The sequence below is a fragment of the Macaca mulatta genome, chromosome 8 (assembly GCF_049350105.2).
Source record: "Macaca mulatta isolate MMU2019108-1 chromosome 8, T2T-MMU8v2.0, whole genome shotgun sequence".
Taxonomy (NCBI): Eukaryota; Metazoa; Chordata; class Mammalia; order Primates; family Cercopithecidae; genus Macaca; species Macaca mulatta.
The window spans coordinates 40,948,433-40,968,837 of record NC_133413.1 but is presented as its reverse complement, the minus strand read 5'-3'; the positions used below and the strand labels follow the sequence as shown (position 1 = coordinate 40,968,837).

At 41.3% G+C, this 20,405-nt stretch overlaps 2 protein-coding genes across 3 annotated transcripts in view; one reads left to right on the top strand and one right to left on the bottom strand.

Annotated features, from left to right (window-relative positions):
* ADAM9 (ADAM metallopeptidase domain 9) overlaps positions 1-13,572 on the bottom strand; it is a 113,131-nt gene extending 99,559 nt beyond the window's left edge. For both annotated transcript variants that reach the window (XR_003732332.2, XM_001092710.5), the window contains exons 1-2: positions 13,358-13,572; positions 2,421-2,518 (exon numbers count right to left, since the gene is read on the bottom strand). Coding sequence is in view for 1 of the 2 variants with exons in the window: in XM_001092710.5 (XP_001092710.2) it covers positions 2,421-2,518; positions 13,358-13,454 (195 nt within the window). In the remaining variant the exon portion in view is untranslated. The remainder of the gene's footprint in view (positions 1-2,420; positions 2,519-13,357) is intronic.
* Positions 13,573-14,000: 428 nt separating this feature from the next.
* Positions 14,001-19,957, top strand: TM2D2 (TM2 domain containing 2). Its single transcript, NM_001260764.1, is given in 4 exon segments — positions 14,001-14,289; positions 15,097-15,184; positions 16,820-16,935; positions 18,969-19,957. Coding segments are annotated over 4 exon segments (645 nt in total). The 5' UTR covers positions 14,001-14,062; the 3' UTR covers positions 19,183-19,957.
* The last annotated feature ends 448 nt before the right edge of the window (positions 19,958-20,405 follow it).

Sequence of the window (20,405 nt, the reverse complement as noted above, 5' to 3'; positions counted from 1 at the left end):
TAAAAAATACAAAAAACTAGCCAGGCGAGGTGGCGGGTGCCTGCAGTCCCAGCTACTCGGGAGGCTGAGGCAGGAGAATGGCGTAAACCCGGGAGGTGGAGCTTGCAGTGAGCTGAGATCCGGCCACTGCACTCCAGCCTGGATGAGATAGCAAGACTCCGTCTCAAAAATAAATAAATAAATAAATAAATAAATAAATAAATAAATAAATAAAATAAAAAGAAATAAAAAGAAATCTTAGAGACCAAAGATTATTTTGTGATAGTTTACTCCTCCCCCAAGTATCTGCCTGGATTGTTCACCTGCCTCCTTCTGGTCTTTACTAAAGGGCTACTTTCTTGTAAGGCTTTCCCTGGCCATCCTATTGAAAAATGCAATCCTCTCCCCAGCAACTCACCATATCCAGCCTCCCATCCCTTTTCTTGCTTTAATTTTCTCCACAGCATTTATCACCATCTGAAGTTATATACATTTTTGGTTTTGGGGTTTTTTGTTTTTGTTTTTGTTTTGTCTCTCTCTGTCCCCCACTCACTAGAATGCAAGCTCCATAGAATACAAGATTGCATTCATGCAAGGGCATAAATTTTTGTCTGTTTTGTTCACTGCCATATCCCCAATAGCTAAATGGTACCTAGCATACAATAGTAACTCAATAAATACTTTTGAATGAGTAAATTACATTCACTGTTGAATGAGCAAAATCCAGTTCAATATGCACTGACCATATCACTTCTCCAAATATTTACCAAAGCATAAAAATGACAGTTATTTATGACAATCCCAAGTATCAATGAGGGAAGTACTAAATGAAGATACTATCAGAGACACAAAAAAGTAGAAAACACAGTCCCTAGGCTGAAAGTCTACTATTCAATGAAGAAAAGGAGGAAAACAGGTGGCTCGTGCCTGTAATCCCAGCACTCTGGGAGGCTGAGGCAGGCAGATCACTTGAAGCCAAGAGTTCGAGAACAGCCTGGCCAACATGGCAACACCCCATCTCTACTAAAGATACAAAAATTAGCTGGACATGGTGGCACATGCCTGTAGTCCCAGCTACTTGGGAGGCAGAGGCACAAGAATCACTTGAACCCAGGAGGCAGAGGCTGCAGTGAGCCGAGATCGCACCCAAACAGAGATTAACTGATTAACTCTATTCTAAGACAAAACATAATCAAACGGTAGGCTGTCCAGTTCAAACCAAAAACAAGTAAAATGTATAAATTCTTCTACAGAGGAGATCTTAGAGTCATTTACTCCTCAGTTAGACAGGAATATATGGAGTTGAGTGACCAACCCAATTAGTAGGTGGTGGTACTCACAGGGAGGACCAAAACTAAAAGTTCCTGATCCTCAACTCCAGTGTTCTTTTTACAATGCCCACTCCCTAAAAAACAGGCAAGCTGCCTTACATTTCTGAGTGTATCAGCAATTCAGATATTAATATAATTCAGAATAAGCTAAATTCTATGCTTTATTACCTGCTGTTGTTAAATTATACTAAAATTTAATTATACTTCTATAAAGTTGAAAGACTTATAAAATTAAAGTCCAAATAGATTATTTCTGAACAAACTTTACAAAAGAATAGTACAAAAAATAATTTTTGTGCACTGGTTACCCCATTAACAGCACAGTTAGTTTCTTCCAATATGGAAATAAAACCTGTATTTTCGTAAATATTCCCTAATATAAAATACATGCATTTAACACATTAGCACTCTCCACTGTCAGTGAAGATATAGTATAAAGTGTTCTAGCTATCACAAACTGAGTCAGGTTATATAATTATAATAAGAATTGTAATTCTTATTATAATAAAAATCACTGTGACCATTGCCAGTCAATTAAAATGTATATAATCAGCACCCTACCCTAGTGATAGAATTCTATTTTAACTATTTTATTCTGTTATGTTTCGAGTCGATCATATTGTCTTTTAAAAAAAAAAAAAAAAGATACTGGCTGGGCATTGTGGCTCACACCTGTAATCCCAGCACTTTGGGAGGCCGAGGCAGGCGGATCACCTGAGATCAGGAGTTCAAGATCAGCCTGGCCAACACGGTGAAACCCTGTCTCTACTAAAAAAATACCAAAAAATTAGCCAGGCATGGTGGCACATGCCCGTAGTCCCAGCTACTTGGAAGGCTGAGGCAGGAGAATCACTTGAATCCAGAAGGCGGAGGTCGCAGTGAGCCGAGATTGCGCCACTGCACACTCCAGCCTGGGCAACAGAGCAAGACTCCATCTCAAAAAAAAAGGATACTAAGGCTCAATATGTTGCTTTTACTAACACAGCTGTGCTATGCTAAGTAACAGCCAAGTAATAACTCACCGAACTGATTACTGCTACAAATAACACCTTTGTGCTAAAACAGAAAAGAAAAAAAATTAAACACATTATTTCTCAAGATACAACTTACTTGTTTTGAATAGGGCCTAGGGGCTTCTCTTCTTTCTCTAGTTAATCTCCAAGGAGTTATAATTTCATAAGAAGAAAGATGTGAGGTCTGTTGAAAGCCTACAGAAAAGGCAATAACAAATATAATAAGTGAAACTGAAAAACTATGTGGGCACACAATATAATGAAAATCAAAAGCTGAATGTTCAAATCACAGAAAAATCACCTGACATTCCCATATTACATTCCCATATTATAATGTGCATCTAATAAAAGTACTTTTATATAAAGTTGTATTAATACATGAAAATAGCAATGCATTAGGTAAGTATGAGGGAGGAAAATGTATTTTCTTTAAAAAGTATACCAGTCTTTATCCAAACATTATAAATATATATAGCAATCATTTCAAACATTTTTAGCTATAAACCCTAACCCTTTTTTCTCAAAAGAAATCTTAAGGCATGAACACAAGAAGAAAGAAAAGAACTGTTTGGTGGGGAAATGGGGGAAGACATCCTAGAGTCTAGCACCCTTCCCTCATCTCCCATTCCTCCCCCTCACCAAGCATGAATAACATCCTCTCAGATGATACTACTAAATACCTACTGCCATAGTTTGTATGTTTGACTTCTCCTAATCTCATGCTGAAATTTAACCCCCAGTGTGTTAGTGTTGCGAGGTGAGGTGTAGTAACAGGTGTTTGCATCATGGAGGTGGATCCCTCATGAACAGACTAACGCCTTCCCTGAGGGGCCAGGGAAGGGGAAAGAGTTCTTGTTCTGTTAGTTCCCTCAAGAGCTGGTTGTTAAAAAGAGCCTCTCTCCCCCATCTCTCTTGCTTCCTCTCTCGCCTTGTGATCTCTGTACCCACCAGCTCCACTTCCCCTTCTGCCATGAATGGAAGCAGCCTAAGGCCTTCTCCAGAAGCAGATGCCTGTGCCATGCTTCTTGTACAGCCTGCAGCGAATCAAATAAACCTCTTTTCTTTATAAATTACCCAGTCTCAGGTATTCCTTTATAGCAACACAGACTAAGACATTTATTAAATGGACAAGGACTGTAAGTGGGAAAAGGTACTTTTAATATCTGATGGGTTAACTCTAACAAATATAACAAACATATACTCAACAATGTAGCCATGCTCTCAAATTATAGCCATTAATCCATCACAAAAACACAAACTTTATACAAAATTTGTTAACAGTTAAGAACTCTGAAAGTCATGCAGACTTACTCCCACTTCCAATTCTGTTCAGTCTATCAGCACGGAATCATGATTTCTTAAGCAGGGCCTGGGTTCTAAAGTCATCACTTCAATCCAAATTGAGTATAATCAAAATTGCCAACACAAATCTCTTAGGAAGACACACCATGTTGGAGTCCAATACATAATCTCTCGACAAGTACAACACAACCTCTTTTTCTTCCAGCATTATTACTAATGGCTTAACCCTTACTAACCTCACCTCTAGATGACTATACTTTTTTACCTGGTCTCCCTACTCTCATACTCTCCTCCTTTGATCCAATCTATATGTTCATTCACTCATTAGTTTCCTTATACCCCTCAGATTTCTCAAATATAGATTAAGATGAATTATTTACATCTAACTTTTTCCAAGATAACATTGTATATAAAATGTTTATAACTTTGTCTGGTTTGGGATTAATAAAGATACAAACAGCTGCAAGCAAGAAACCATAAATTATATCATATCCAATATAACGCATGTATAAACAGCTTTTAAACTCTTTACCCATCAGCATCTTATATTTCTTTAAGAATCTGTTTTCTTTTGCAACAGGACACAACTGGAGAAACTGGTTATTTTACCAAGTTTTGACTGGAATGTTGTGCTTTCCTTTAAGGAATCAAACTTGATTTACAGAACCAATAAAAGCCCCTTGAGAAAAGTGGCCATGTACCTTGTCTACACAGTCCCTGTACAAAGTTCCTGATCTATTGTAAATAAAGAATGTCACTATCTACAGGCCCAGGTGCACCAAGTTATCTCAGGACCTCAGAGGAGAGGAATTTACCCAACTCATACCTGTATTTAACTGTGCAAACCCATGGTTGAGCTCAGCTTCAAAAAAAGTCTTATCTGAGATTCCTTATGGAACAAAGTTCCATCAAAGCCAATTAAAAAGTGCCTATGTGGCAAATAATTATTCTTACTGCACTTATTTCAAATAATCAGGTGAAGTATAATAAGACTAAAGCTTATTTTGCGAACTATCATATCCTATCAGTCCTATCATGATTTGTTTTTAATGCAAATGGGGGACAGGAAAGAGAAAAATTATGTTTCAAGAACTATGGTACACCTGTCATTAAATTCTAGTCTCATCAGTTGTTTTTGAGTTTTTCCCTGCAATTTGAACTGACTCTGCTTATTTCAGTGAACCAATCAGTGACCTCTAACTGCAGCTCAGAAGAAACAAGAGGGATGGCTAATGTTAACATCTGGATCAGTACTCTAGTTCTGGGCATATATTGGAATCAGTTAATGACCCTATATCAGCTTGGTTCCAACAACTGCCCAGTTCATGGAACACCTTTCTATTTAGTTTACTTGGAATAATTTTACTTATTTTGCTTTACTGTCATGAAATATATTGCTATTGTAATCTTTGTGTGGGAATGCAGGATAAGCTTACTGAATGTTTTCTTAAATTGAACACTTATTAATTATTAATCTTATTAATCTTCTAGATATCACCTTTTGTGTTGTGAACTCAACAGAACTCAAAGAGTTGTGAATGGCCCTCAGCATACTGACGTTGTGTGACCGAGCTCCTCTCTACCCTGGATACAGGATACCCTATAGTTAGGCAGGAATGATTGCCCCTGTTCAGCCTGAAGAAGTCACAGAAGATAGATCTTTGTCCCTCTACAATCCTTAGGATTAAGGTTCCCATGTAAAAGGATGAGGGAAAATATGTCAGCGGCATTCAAACCAGACTGACTCCAACTTGAATAGAAGCTGGGTAAAATAAGGCTGAGACCTACTGGGCTGCATTCCCAGGAGGTCAGGCATTCTTAGTCACAGAATGAGATAGGAGGTCAGTACAAGATACAAGTCACAGTGACTTTACTGATAAGACAGTTTGCGGTAAAGAAGCCGGCTAAAACCCACCAAAACAAAGATGGCCATGAGAGTGACCTCCAGTTGTCCTCACTGCTCACTATATGCTAATTCTAATACATTAGCATGCTAAAAGACACTCCCACCAGCACCAAGACAGTTTACAAGTGCCACGGCAATGCCCAGAAGTTACCTTATATGGTCTAAAAAGAAGAGGAACCCTCAGTTCAGGAAAATCCTTGCCCCTTTCCCAGAAAACTCATGAATAATCCACCCCTCGTTTAGCATATAACCAAGAAGTAACTATCAGTATACTCGGCTGAGCAGCCCATGCCACTGTTCTGCCTGTGGAGTAGTCATTCTTTTATTCCTTTACTTTCTTAATAAACATGCTTTCACTTTAAAAAAAAAAAATTATCTTTAAGTAAATCATTACAGACAAGATTATATATGCTGGCCGGGCATAGTGGCTCAACCCTGTAATTCCAGCACTTTGGGAGGCCAAGGCAGGAGGATCACTTGAGCCCAGGAGCTCAAGACCAGCCTGAGCGACAGAGCAAGACCCTGTCTCTTCAAAAAACTTTAAAAATTAGTGGGGAATGGTGGCACATGCCTGTGGTCCCAGCTACTCAGGAGGCTAAAGTGGAAGGATCACCTGAGCCTGGGAGATCAAGGCTGCAGTGAGCCATGATTAAGAAACTGCAGTCCAGCCTAAGCAACAGAGGGAGACCCTGTCAAAAAAAAAAAGAAAGAATGTATATGCTGATAGACACAGACAACTGTTACACTAGAAGCTAAACAATATAGAACCAAACTGAAGTGTTTTCATTACAACTCAGAAGCAAACATAACAGAGAAAAAGAAATGCCTCCAAAAAGAAAGCATCTATAGTTCTTATGGGCAGGCAGGTATTTAAAGAGCTTTCATTTGGAAACAGGTTCAGTTACTTTACAGGCAAAGTTAGTTTACTTATAGTTTCAGGCCAAGACTAGAAACCAAGTCTTCTGTCTTCTATGACTCTTTTACCCAGACTGCCAACGAAGTAAAATAAAAGCTAAATATAGGAAGATTATATGTAACTTTCTTTCCTTCTTTTCCATTTTAAACACAATTCTCATTTTGAAAAGCAAAATGCCATAACTAACCATTTATTTTTAAAAGGTTTTCAAAATCATAGCACCCTGAAATAATTTCTGTATGTAAGAGCTGTTATTCTGATATTGACATCTTGCTTCTAAAATCCAAGCAACCACTTTCTGAATTAAAGCCATGCCGTAAAAAGTTCCAAAACATCATAACAAATGCACATACTTCAGGAATGCGATCAAAATAATACATACTAATTGTATGAAAATCCTCCTTCCTGTGTTTTCTTCCCAAAATTCCTTTCTTATCTCTAGGTCAGGTTTTTTTCTTGTTTCCTGTTCATATCCTGCATAGATTTTCCCCCAATTCACTTTAGTTGTTTTTTTTTTTAATTCCAAATAGCACTTTCTCATGGGAACCAAAATAACATTTTTCCACGTTAATATAAAAAAAGAGCTTTAACATTATTTGTATAAACCTCCAACCTGTAAAGGGGCTGTCCAGTGTGCTGTGGAATGTTTTGTAGCATCCCTGACCTCCACCCACTAGGTGCCAATAGCATCCCCCAGCTGTGACAGCTAAAAGTTTCAGGCCAAGACTAGAAACCAAGTCTTCTGTCCTCTATGAATTGTTTACCCAGACTGCCAACAAAGTAAAATAAAAGCTAAATATAGGAAGATTACATATAACTTTCTTTCCTTCTTTTGCATTTTAAACACAATCCTCATTTTGAAAACCAAAATGCCACAATTAATCATTTATTTTATCAAGAGTTTGAGACCAGCCTGGTCAACATGGTGAAACCCTGTCTCTATAAACTATGCAAAATTAGCCAGGCCTGGTGGTGTTCGCTTGTTGTCCTAGCTACTCGAGAGGCTGAGGCACGAGACCACTTGAGCCCAGGAGGGGGAGGTTGCAATGAGCTGAGAACCACTTTAGCCCAGGACAAGGAGGTTGCAGTGAGCTGAGACTGCACCACTGCACTCCAGCCTGGGTGACGGAGGGAGACTCCATCTAAAAAAAAAGAAAAAAAGAAAACATGGCCTGAAGAGAAAACATGAACCATTGAAACATGAAACTTAGCATGTCTAATCTTAAAGAAAGCAAAAGGTGTTAGCTGCCTTTCTTTCTTTCTCTAACTCCTTAGATCTTTCTATACTCTGTAGCGTGTTTCAGAGGAAGTCTGAGCATGCTTTTCATAACCGTAACTGTAGTATAGGGAAGTGAGTTAAAAGAACTCTACCTAATTGTGGCTGGGCACCGTGGCTCAAGCCTGTAACCCCAGCAATTTGGGAGGCCAAGGCGGGGGGGATCACAAGGTCAGGAGTTTCAGACCAGCCTGGCCAGTATGGTGAAACACCGTCTTTACTGAAAAAAAGTACAAAAATTAGCTGGGCATGGTGGTGCACGCCTGTAGTCCCAGCTACTCGAGAGGCTGAGGCAGAAGAGTCGCTTGAACCCAGGAGGTGGAGGTTGCAGTGACCCCAGATTGTGCCACTGCACTCCAGCATGGGCAATAGAGTAAGACTCTGTCTCAAAAAAAAGAAAAAAAAAAAAAAGAGAATTCTACCTAATTGCAAAGCAAACAAATGTGAACTCCAAACCATGGGCTTCTCTCATTTTTTTCCTGCCTACTACATAAACAGCCACTTTTAAGTGCTTCCACTGTAGAAAATAAAATAAACCTGGCTTCCACATTCAGGATAAATAAGTTAATTCTGTTTCCAAAGTATTTCTTCTAGAAAAATTGTTTCAATCAGATCTACAAAGCACTGTTATTTCGAGCCATATAATAGGTTGGTGCAAAAGTAATTGCAGTTTTTGCCTTTTTTTTTTTTTCATTCTAGTATTCACCAGGTCAATTCCGGATAAATACATACCATATATTAATAACTACCTTTGGGCCGGGCGTGGTGGCTCACGCCTGTAATCCCAGCACTTTGGGAGGCCAAGGCAGGTGGATCACAAGGTTAGGAGTTCAAGACCAGCCTTGCCAACATGGTGAAACCCTGTCTCTACTAAAAATACAAAAATTAGCCGGGTGTGGTGGCACACGTGCCTGTAATCCCAGCTACTCGGGAGGCTGAGGCAGAAGAATTGCTTGAACCCTCAAGCGATTCTTGCAGAGGTTGCAGTGAGCCGGGATCGAGCCATTGCATTCCAGCCTGGGTGACAGAGCGAGACTCCGTCTCAAAAAAAAAGAAAACTACCTTCAAACATACTTAATTATAATTTCTATGACTATGTCATACATTCTTACCTTTTTTAGTGTTATACTTTTCTTAAATATTTACCCATCTTTACATTTAAAAAGAATGGCTTCTGTTACTTGTTTTAAGTGTCCCTTTGGGAAAAAACCACCCATTTCTAAGATTTAATGTCCTAGACAATTTAAGTTCCTCCAGTAAAGAATTTAAGTTCTTTGAGATTAAGCACGGTATCTTATTCATCATGTATTTCCTGCACTGGTACAATATGTATTCAATAAAATATGTGTTGAATAAATAACCTCTTCTGATTGTTATAGCTAAACACACATAGTTCTCATAGTTGTAATTATCACATATGACTAAAAGTCAACCTTACTTTTTACGGTTAACATCTTTTGTATCAATTTTTCTACAAATCTACATAGCCCACACATTTGTCATTTTGATAGCAAAATCATATTTCATTGTATTGCTATGTACAGACTGTTTAATCACTTCTCTTAAGCAGCTGGGATGGGAGGTTAGGCCCAAGATATATTCACAACAGGATTCTAAACCTTTCAATAAGACTGATCAGAAACAGGCTCTCCTGGGGTCTACTCATATGAAGATTCTACACTACTAGAGGGAAGAGGTTAAAATCACCCTAAAATGACTTAAATCATGAAAAATCTCATGAAAAGAACAATTCATCAAAGGGAATGGGACATTTCCCATGAATGGGAATGAGTTCTGCCCTATAATATAACATGTCTAGGGGTGATACCATTTTCTTTTTTTCCAATAAGGTTTAGCAACTCAATACTTATGTTACTATAAACATAAATAAATACAAACACAACTCCATATTTAAAAACTGACCAAGTTAAGTTAAATTCTAAGGTTCCCTAGCTCACTCTTAAAAGATGTGATTTAAGGCCAGACGTGGTGGTTCACACCTGTAATCTTAGCACTTTGGGAAGCTGATGCAGGAGGAACGCTTGAGCCCAGGAGTTCGAGACCAGCCTGGGCAACAGAGCGAGACTGCCTCTCCACACACAAAAAAAGTTTTTAATTAGCCAAGCATGGTGACACACCCCTGCAGTTCCAGCTACTCAGGAGGCTGAGGCAGGAGGATTGCTTCAGCCCAGGAATTCGAGGTTACAGTGATCTATGACTGTTCCACTGCACTCCAGCCTCGGCAACAGAGCAAGACCCTGTCTCTCAGAAAGAAAAAAAAAGATGTTACTCAAGCAGTGTCCCACATATGATCGCTTAGGGAAAATAATCTGATTAAAATAACAACATGAAATGGAAAATAAACTACAATAATCTCTCAACATACAAACAACATTGTGCTATCCAACTTTAGCTGGGTCCACACTAGACCCATTCAAAGACTGTGAGAGAGGCCGGACACCGTGGCTCGTGCCTGTAATCCCAGCACTTTGGGAGGCTGAGGCGGGCGGATCACGAGATCAAGAGGTCAAGACCATCCTGGCTAACACGGTGAAACTCTATCTTACTAAAAGTACAAAAAATTAGCTGGGGATAGTGGCACGTGCCTGTGGTCTCAGCTACTCAGGGGGCTGAGGCAGGAGAATTGCTTGAACCGGGGAGGTGAAGGTTGCAGTGGGCCAAGATCGCGCCACTGCACTCCAGCCTGGGCGACAGAGAGAGACTCCGTCTCAAAAAAAAAAAAAAAAAAAAAGACTGTGAGGGATTAGCTACTGAGATACCAAAAGGACTGCATTCATTTATGAGGCAGTCCCATAGCGCTGATTCAAAAGGATGGCATGACTCCAAGCCTCCAGTATATATTAGGTATCAAAGAGGAAAAAGAAATATGAGGCTATGTCATATGTTTGAGCTTTCCCAAGAAAAAGCTTCCAGTTACTTAGAGCTTGCATCTTTTGGGGGATTCCATAATAAATTCTATTATAAACCAGGATTTTTAACGAACAGCAAATATAAATCTGGTAAGTTAAAGCTTCAAGTGCTTTTTGAAAACTGTCTTGGAAACCAGCAACTGGGTTTATACATATTTTAATTATACATGCTTTCTTTTTTACTTAAAAGTTTGAAAACCAAATCATCCTTAAATGTAAAAGGCTACATTCTCCTATCAGCACAAACACAAACATATCAAATTCAAATATTTTGCTGGCATATAAAAAAGAGATTAGTATGGACCTAAGTTCTTACTACACAAATCATTTTACAGTGACTCACCATGAGTAAGCTTTCGGTCATTTTCTTTAGAATGCCAGTCTTTGTTTAAAAAAAATTTCTAAATCTGTTCATCATAATTACTACCTCAGAAAATCAGAAGAGGTTTCATACCTGATTCCCCTTGTTATTTTTTACAATGACACAGTTACCTTTGTCAGTTTAAAAACAAACAAAAAAAAAGTTTACTTAAAGTCAGCTGTTTGGAAATGATATTGCATTTCCTCATTGAGACAATGTTATAAATGGTAGTAAAAATCTTGTAAAACCTACTTAACTCCTAATGTAACTGATGTGTGCCTGGTACCTCAAATTCCTCTTTCAATCCTGGAAAATGTTTCAGCGCACGTTTTAAACATCTTGTACTGCAAAAGTGTGGTCAGCTGATTTTGTATGAACATCCCCAAGAGAAACAAGAGTTGACTTACTGCACATTATTACAAAAGCCTCTTAACCGGTCTCCCAGCCTCTAGTCTCTCCCTCCTAGATTCTATCCTCCACGGTATTGCCTGTTTTCTTAACAGAAAATGAGATTAGGTCACATCCCTTCTTAAAACCTCCACTGCCCAAAGAACTCTCTACAGGGTAAAGTCCAAACCCCTTAGTTCCCCATAGAAGACTCTTCCCAACTGGTAACAACCTACCTTAGTTTGATCTTCCATCCCTCCCTCTTACCCTCTTATAGTCTGCATGAAGTCATATTGACAGTTTCATCATTTCCTAACAAGTCATGTTCTTTCATACGCTCCCCGCCCCCCCCCCCCCGCTCTTACTCTTGGAAAAACTTCCTTCTGCTTAGAATGTATTCCTACTATTCTGCTTGAAAAATCACCGATGTAGCTCAGTTCAAACACCATTTTCTCTAAAAATCCTTCCCCAATCTCTCAGATGCACTTAGCGTATTTGGTCACCTTCTGCCCCTCTACAAGCAATTGTGTGGTGTTTACAGGAGTTCCAGAAACGGTGGCTAAACTTTGAAGAAGCATACACACGCCGAAATGAGGAGCTGGCCAAAAGCACAGTTAAACACCATCAGGATATTCCATTCATCTATATGCAGGTCGGTAATGACTGACATTTATATTAACATTTAAAAATACAGTCTTATTTACATTTACAAACACAAAAAATCACAGATTAATAAAACTCCGGATGTATAATCGTCTTCACTTTAAACATCGGTGAATGTTAACCATCTAGAATATCACAGGAAAAGTAGTTTTAACCAGAAGAAATTTGGCAACTTCCCATTCAAAACATTTTCAGAGCTTCAACATTTCCACACCGGGGCAAATTTACTTAATTTCAAATGAAGCGGCCAAAGATAAGAAAAACAAGTAATTAGTTTCCTGAAGGTCAACAGTCCTGCGTTGAAATCTTCTATCATCACCTTTGAATAACTTTCAATCAATGATTTAGTAAAAACTCCCATTCTCCATCATCCTCTGTCGCTGATAGAGAAAATACAGCCATGTAAACAATTATCTCATACAAAATCCAAAATAAACAACCTGTTTACAGAAAGACGCCAGCGTGCTGACAATTTGCTTCCACTATGTTTGGGCATCTCCAATACAAGTATCTTATATAGTCAAGGGCAGTTTCACAATTCAAAAACGATTTCACACAAATGACTTAATTCCTACAATAATCCTGTGAGTTCAACAGAGCAGGGATTATCTGTCCGGATTTAACACAGTACGAACCCAATAAAAACAGATTTTTAAAAAACAGTTTGGCTATACAGAAAGATAGCACATCGGTTACAAAATATTCTTACTACAAAAATGACCCAAGAGAAATGAGCGTCCTACCACCCACCTTTATTCAATCACTAAATTTAGCTGTGTTGACCCAAGGATACCATGAACGTCAAAATTTCAAATTATAACCTGCAGCAAAAGTTTCATCTCCCAGTCTCTTTCCAAGCGACATTAACTCCACGAGCGAGAGCCAGTTCCCTCCCTGCAGGCTTTTGGAGGACTGAACGCCCGCAGGCGCGCCCAGCCAGCAGGGCTCCGGCCCGCCGAGACCAGCGCCCGCCCCAGCGTGGGTTTCGGGGCGTCTGGGGGACCCGGCTTCGCGCGAGGCGGCGGGGGATGGGGGAAGCCGGGAACCGCTCCACCGAACAGGACACGGAGGAAGCGGCGCCGTGCAGAGGACCCGGGCCAAGAAGGGCTTGGGGCGCCAGACCCCAAGCCTCGGGTGCGACCCCTGCCGCACACACCTGGAGCGGCCGCGCCCCCCGACCCCGAGTCCGATCCCCAGGCCGGGCCCCTCCACTCCCGGACACCACAGGTTCACTCCGTGCGCCCCGTCCCTAGGAAACAGCCGTCCCAACGGACCCGGGGAGCGGACACCCACCTGGCCGCGCCGCACCGAGGACTGGGCCCACCAGGCAAAGCAACAGCAACCACCGGACGCGAAGGGTCCCCGAGGGCGAACCCACGCCAGACCCCATCTCCGCCGATTCCGCAGGTTCCTCTCAGCACTCGGTCGCCTCCGCCTCCGCCTCTTCCATCATTTTCCAACCCTGCCGGGGCCCCAAGGCTGGCCGGGAAGCGCGCGCGCCCGAGGACGAGCACGCGCGCGGCACTGACGCAACTCAGCCCTCGGTCCGAGCTCGCTCCCGAGATCGCCTGGCTGCGCGGACGTAGGGAAAAACCCACTCCCCGGCGCGAGAATAGGATTTCTAAATCGGCCGTGGCAACCAGCACTAGTCGGCCCGCCAGTCATATCCGCCCCGCCCTCTCGGCTGCCGGGCACGCCCACCTAGGGAGTCGACGGATCCGATTGGAGGACGCATTCGGCGCAAAAGAAGGAGGAGCATGAGAACCAGAAGAGGAATCGAGAAGCAGAAGCGTAGGGCGGTGCAGCCCCGCCCGTCTGCTCGGCCTTTTCTGGTTGTTGGTGGAGGTGGGCGGAGCGTCGAGCTGCGCGTCCATTGGCTGTTTGGCGGGGCCACGCGGGCGGGGCTACGCGGAAAGGCCTGACCACGCAGTGATTGGGTCTGTGCTGCTGGCTTCGGGTTGTGGCTGAGGCCGGGTCTCCGCTCCAGGGCCGGGGAAGATGGTGCTAGGTGGTTGCCCGGTTAGTTACTTACTTCTGTGCGGCCAGGCGGCTTTGCTGCTGGGGAATTTACTGCTGCTGCATTGTGTGTCTCGGAGCCACTCGCAAAATGCGACCGCTGAGCCTGAGCTCACATCCGCTGGCGCCGCCCACCCGGAGGGCCCCGGGGGTGCTGCGAACTGGGAATATGGCGACCCCCACTCTCCGGTCATCCTCTGCTCTTACCTGTAAGCTACCAGTGGTCGAGGCGGGTGGATGTGGAGGGTGTGCCAGGGATATATGGGTGTTGAGGGAAGGTAGGGTTGGGGGAGATGCTGCGTTTTTTCAGACCCTGCCCCTCTGAGGACCCAGTGGTCATTCCGAAGGCAAATACCATGAACCAGGTTTCTCACTGCCCGTGCAGGGAAAACCCTTGTGCGTCAGTGACAGAGCTTTTGGGATCCCCAAAGAGGAGAACTGGGTAGGAGTAACATCATATACCCTCTGGAAGAAGGCATGAGGCTGTGCTTTCTTTGCCCTACGCCCTTTAGCCCAAGGAGAATATTAGTCGGTCGATTCGGTGCCAGTACTAAGGCATAAATAGAATAAACGACTTGTCTCTGCCTACAAGGCACTTTTTTAAAAAGCAATCAATATTCTTACCGTTGCAGAATCATGCCATTTTTTAACATCTCTTTTCGATCAAACAAGAAAAGGCATTTGAGAGATGCAAAGAGGACTGAGAATTCTTTGGCTTAATTTTTGCCCCCAGAATCTTGTTTGCCTACTGAAGAGATGAAACCGTGGCAGAAGTAGAATCCTTATAGAAATAGGACCAGAAACACCTCCCTTCTCCAACAAAAGGTTAATTTGGGTGGCTGTCCATTTGACCTGCTGTGCTTCAGTTTAATTGGCTTGGAAAGGGGTCAGCAGGGTGAAACTGAACCCCAGAAAACTTGATGAAGAAATGTCTTTTGCCTGTTTGATTACTTGCATGCAAACAGCGATTTGCAAAGACCATATGATGATAATGATCATGATCTTGTGAATTACAGACCTGATGAATTTATAGAATGTGAAGACCCAGTGGATCATGTTGGAAATGCAACTGCATCCCAGGAACTTGGTTATGGTTGTCTCAAGGTGAGTTTTTGTTTTGTTGTGAGAGCAAACCCTTCAATAAGAAATAGGAATGTCTAAATGCTGTTACATAAAAAGTATAAGAGGTACAAAGTTTTTTGAAGAATTTCGTCAGAAAGACCGTTACTGGCAATTTCCAGCATGGCCAGGGTCAGTGACTGAGCAAGATATTTGGTTTCCTTATGAAGGAACAATCTCTGTGCCAAAACCACCTAGGTGCAAAGACCAACCTGTCTTTGGTTCCTTTGGCCATTGACAGATTTTGAAACTAAAATGTCACCCCGACTCTCCAAGGCATGCACTTTTCCTGAAAGAGCAAAACAAAGTCTGTGCACTTTGCAACACTGATGATGGATTGGGCAGTATCTTTGTTACACATGCATTTGGGACAGAGCTTCTCTTGCCAATGACATTTCTTTTCTCCAGGCAAACAGATTCCACCATGCCCTTAGGAGATAGATAGGGTCTATCAGTATATGTCATATAGGGTCTATCAGTATATGTCTTTGTAGGACATTAAAGCATTCCAGGGGAAGCCATTGGTTAACAGTGGCTTCTTGGAATGGAAAAAAGCTATTAAGTTATATTAATAATATCCCTAAAGCTGAGTGTACAGTTCCTATCTATCTCTAAAAATAACCAGTGAAGTTGATGTATCTCCTCCCCACCATGGACTCACCATCCTATTATGCCGCATAATACAAGTCAAGACTTGGTCAGGTGTTAAGAGAATGATGGGAAAGCATTTTTTGTACTAAATCAGACACAGAGGAATAAACCTGACAGTAGTAAGACTAAAAGAGCAACTCTTACTGAAAACATGTATAGATAAATATTTTTTTAGGACAATGAAATTTTACTCTGTTGATAATTATTGATTAAAGTTTGAGTTAATATTGTATAGAGATCACTTTTGCCCATTTTAATTAAAAATTGAGTTTATCCTGTAAGCATTATTTCCCAGTTCCTTCCCTTTGAGGAACTCACCGATGCAAATAGTAATGAGCACTGATATAAGGTACTAGTAAAAAATGAATATCTGTGATTTCTTGGCTAGAATTCAGTTAAGCAATGGTAAGAGGCCCAGTTCTGAAATTTTTGGCTGGAACTTAAATTTACAGATGTCCCACAGATATCAGATAATACACATTTATGACCTAAATAAAGTCCTGAGTCAGTTAATATCCTGAGTTATTTTCTAATTCTATTCATTTTTAATAGATATAAAAGAGACCTCTAATAGGCAGTGACTTTTTAAATACCCACTCCCAAATGCTGTTATCTGCTGTTTTTCCTGTAAATTGTGATAAGTAAAGCATTGTGTTCATCTCTTCTAAACAGCCTTTAATGACATTGAGTGTGTTTGGAGTGTTTTCTTTTACTATATTATTGAAGAAGCCAGTCATGAAGAAGAAAACAGGAGTTTATTTAAAACAATGTACATTTAAGATGGACTCATTTAAAATCACATGAAGTGTGTCACTAATTTCCTTGCCCTTGAGCACAGCTGTACCTCACCCTTGTTGGAATAATTGTAGTCCTGAGGCAACTTTTATTCTTTTATTAGTGAATATAAAGATAGATGTTTGTGTCACTTGCTCTGGTGAGTTGGTTTTGGTCTTGGTTGTTATTCCACAGTTTGGCGGTCAGGCCTACAGCGACGTGGAACACACTTCAGTCCAGTGCCATGCCTTAGATGGAATTGAGTGTGCCAGTCCTAGGACCTTCCTACGAGAAAATAAACCTTGTATAAAGTAAGTGTTACTTTGATTGGAGTAGTTGGTACTTGGTTGGAGGTAGAGCCATTTTCCTTGTCTTTTTATTTATTTATTTTTTGTTTTAAGAGACAGGGTCTCACTGTGTTACCCAGCCTGGAGTGCAGTGGTGCAATCACGGCTTATTGCAGCCTGGACCTCCTGGACTGAAGCAATACTCTTGCCTCAGCCTCCCCAATATCTGGGACAACAGGCACATGATGCCACTGTGCTCAGCTCGTTGTTATTTTTTGATATGACTTTTTTTAACCACCAAAGAGGGTCTATGGCTACCATTGTGCATAATTCATTTATAGAAGCAATATGTTTATAGTAGAGAGGACTCTGGACTTAAGCCCAGAAGGTGAAGTTCTAACTGTCTCTTTTCTCCAACTTGCTAAGTGCCTTTGGGCACTCAGTTTATCCCTCATCTACAGAATTTTAGGCCAGATGATCTAGCCCCAAAATTCTTACGATAGATATAAATCTTGTGCAAATTGCCTTAGTAATTCAAGAATAAAGGTTTTATTATAAAAAGTGTAGGCTCCACACTCTGAAAATCAGTTTATCTTAAAGGTAAAGGATCAAGGTCATTTCTGTAAATTCTGCTTGAAGGCACAGAATTGCCTTATACAGTTTGCTAATGGAAAGAGTCTATGGCTATGATTAGTAATATTAGAGTAGCTGCAGCTGTGTCAGCACAGTGGCTAGGGGCAGAGCCTTATGAAGAAGTCCTTGCTTTTCACTGCCACAAAACAACAGGAAAGAGTGTTTGGAGATCAAGCGTTCATTTAAGGACAGTGCTTCCTTACCTTAGAGAGCTACACGCAGGAAGCCAGCTGAGTCTCAGGAAAAGAGCCTCTACAGAGGAGGATGGGAGCCCAGACTCCTACTCCTAGCATGGTGCCTGTTGTGCAAATGTGCTTGATGACTTCTTGTCCAATCCAACTCTGCAAAAGTCGGTATTTGTTCTTAGAGATGCTCCATATCTTAGCAAGTATTCTGTTGAGACCCTCTACTAACTAGAGATTCTTGGAGAGTAAAGTAAAGGTGAAGAGGGTGTATTATAAAAAATGCTTTTTTTTTTTTTTTTTTTGGGAGATGGGGTCTTGTTCTGTTGCCCAGGCTGGAGTGTAGTGGCACAAACAGACCTCCTGGGCTCAAGCGATCCTCCTACCTCAGCCTCCTGAGTAACTAGGACTACAGGTGTGCTCCACCACACCTGGCTAATTTTTTTTTTTTTTTTTTTTTTTTTTTTTTTTTTTTTTTTTGGTAGAGACAGGATCTCGCTACGTTGCCTAGATTGGCCTATAGCTCCTGGGCTCAAGTGGTCCTCCCACCTTGGCCTCTCAAAGTGCTGAGATTATAGGCATGAGCCACCACGACATGGTCAAAAAGTTTTTTAAATTATTGTGCACTATGATGTTTGACATCTTAAAAACCTTTCTGGCTGTGAAGAGACTGCCCTTCCTGAAGCTAGTCATTTCTTAGAGATAGCAAAGGGTCCAACCAGGAGCATGCCTTTGATAATGCAAACTAGTCCAGAGACATATCTTCTGTTTCTGGCCTGTACACCCCAGGAAATAATATTCCTCTGCCTTAATCTTCTCAGGGCCAAGTGCCAGGCAACCGGGGACCACTCCTATACCTTAGAGCCGGCTGAGGTTATTCAAACCAGCCAATTCTAAACTATTTGTCCTGCCCTGTCTTGCCTTTCCTGCAGAAACCCCAATGAAGATAGTGGCCAAAAGCCTTCCCCTCGCTTCTGTCTTCCAACCACCCTGTTATCTTTTGTCAGGTAGCCCTGTGTAACACGATGTGCCTCCTGTCTCTAGGACCTAGGAGTATAATAGACTTTGGTTTTTCCTGATCCTCTCACCTCATTGACCATATTGTAAAAGAAAACAAAATGGAGGATAAAAGGCCACAGAGGGGACACTGCACCTTCTCATCACTCATGTTAAATTCACTAATCTTTAAGGGTTTAAATTTTTGTGCAGTAAAACATCTTCCTTTTCGTTCTTTTCACCTAGGTATACCGGACACTACTTCATAACCACTTTACTCTACTCCTTCTTCCTGGGATGTTTTGGCGTGGATCGATTCTGTTTGGGACACACTGGCACTGCAGTAGGGAAGCTGTTGACACTTGGAGGACTTGGGATTTGGTGGTTTGTTGACCTTATTTTGCTAATTACTGGAGGGCTGATGCCAAGTGATGGCAGCAACTGGTGCACTGTTTACTAAAAAGAGCTGCCGTCGTGGCCCAGGGAGGCAGGTGAAAGCTCTGTCTTCTGAATTCATCTCTACAGGCTCAAAACTCTTCTTTGATATCAGACCTGATGTTATCTTCCCTCTTTGGAGGGCATTTGTTTGGTTAAGAAGGCTTGTTCAGACTTTGGAATTTCAAACCAGATTTTACCTTGCAGACGAAATGACAAGCAAAAAGTGTTGTGGGAATCAAATTTGTTCCTTTCGTCATGCACAAAACATAAAGGATAGTGACGAGTTTATAAGCTGTGGATGGGTTTCCATAGTCTTCCTTTCTGTACATTGCTAGCTATATCTTCAGTCCTTTGGAGCAAGCGGACCCAACAAGTTGAGCAAAGTGAATATTTGTATCCACGTTCCTCTTGTGACCCTGAGTCTTCATGCAAGAACTGAAGCTGAACAATGAAAATCTTCAGCAGAAATAGAAATGGCCATGGATTGTAATACACACTGAAATTCTGACTTTCTGAATTTAAATGCAGAATAAATTTTGCCAACCTAGAGTACTGTATGAGTATTTTCAGTAGAGGGAGTAAACTCAAAATTATATTTGTTTTGCAGAAACCTAGTCATTTGAAATGAGCCCTCTTGTGTCTCCGTTATGTTCCAGAGACAGTATATGCAGTGCGATAATTTCTTTATTCCAATTATGTTTTGAAAGCCAGCGGCATCAGATGTGTGAATTGAGCTATTCCTCCTGGCAGAGCTGTCCAATCTAAAAATCAGCATTTACCAGCCCATGTTGTAAATTAGCATTTACCAGCCCATGCTAATAAAATTAAGATTTCATACAAGTTTCCGTAAAACTATTCTTCGTGATTAGGTGAGATAAAGCAAGGAGCCTTATGCCTTTGAAAAGAAAAACACAGTTCTACTAAATTAGGACATGATTTATGGGAGCAAAGAGAAACTTAGCACATTCTCTCAAAAAGGACGGTACTAAATCTCTCCCTGTGGGCTGCAGCAATCAGAGATCCAGCCACACTTCTGCATTCCCAAATCGCCAGGAATAAAAGGAAATGTTCCAAATTGTAAGTGGTTTTAAAAACTCGGTTCCCATCCTTTGCAATCTAAGTTGAAAAGAACTATGAAATATAAAATCAAAAGTGGGCAATGTGGCCAACTCAATGGAAGAGGCTGTTACTCAGAATAACTTACAAATTCTAGAAACAAGGTAGAACTCACTCACAGTTTACCTC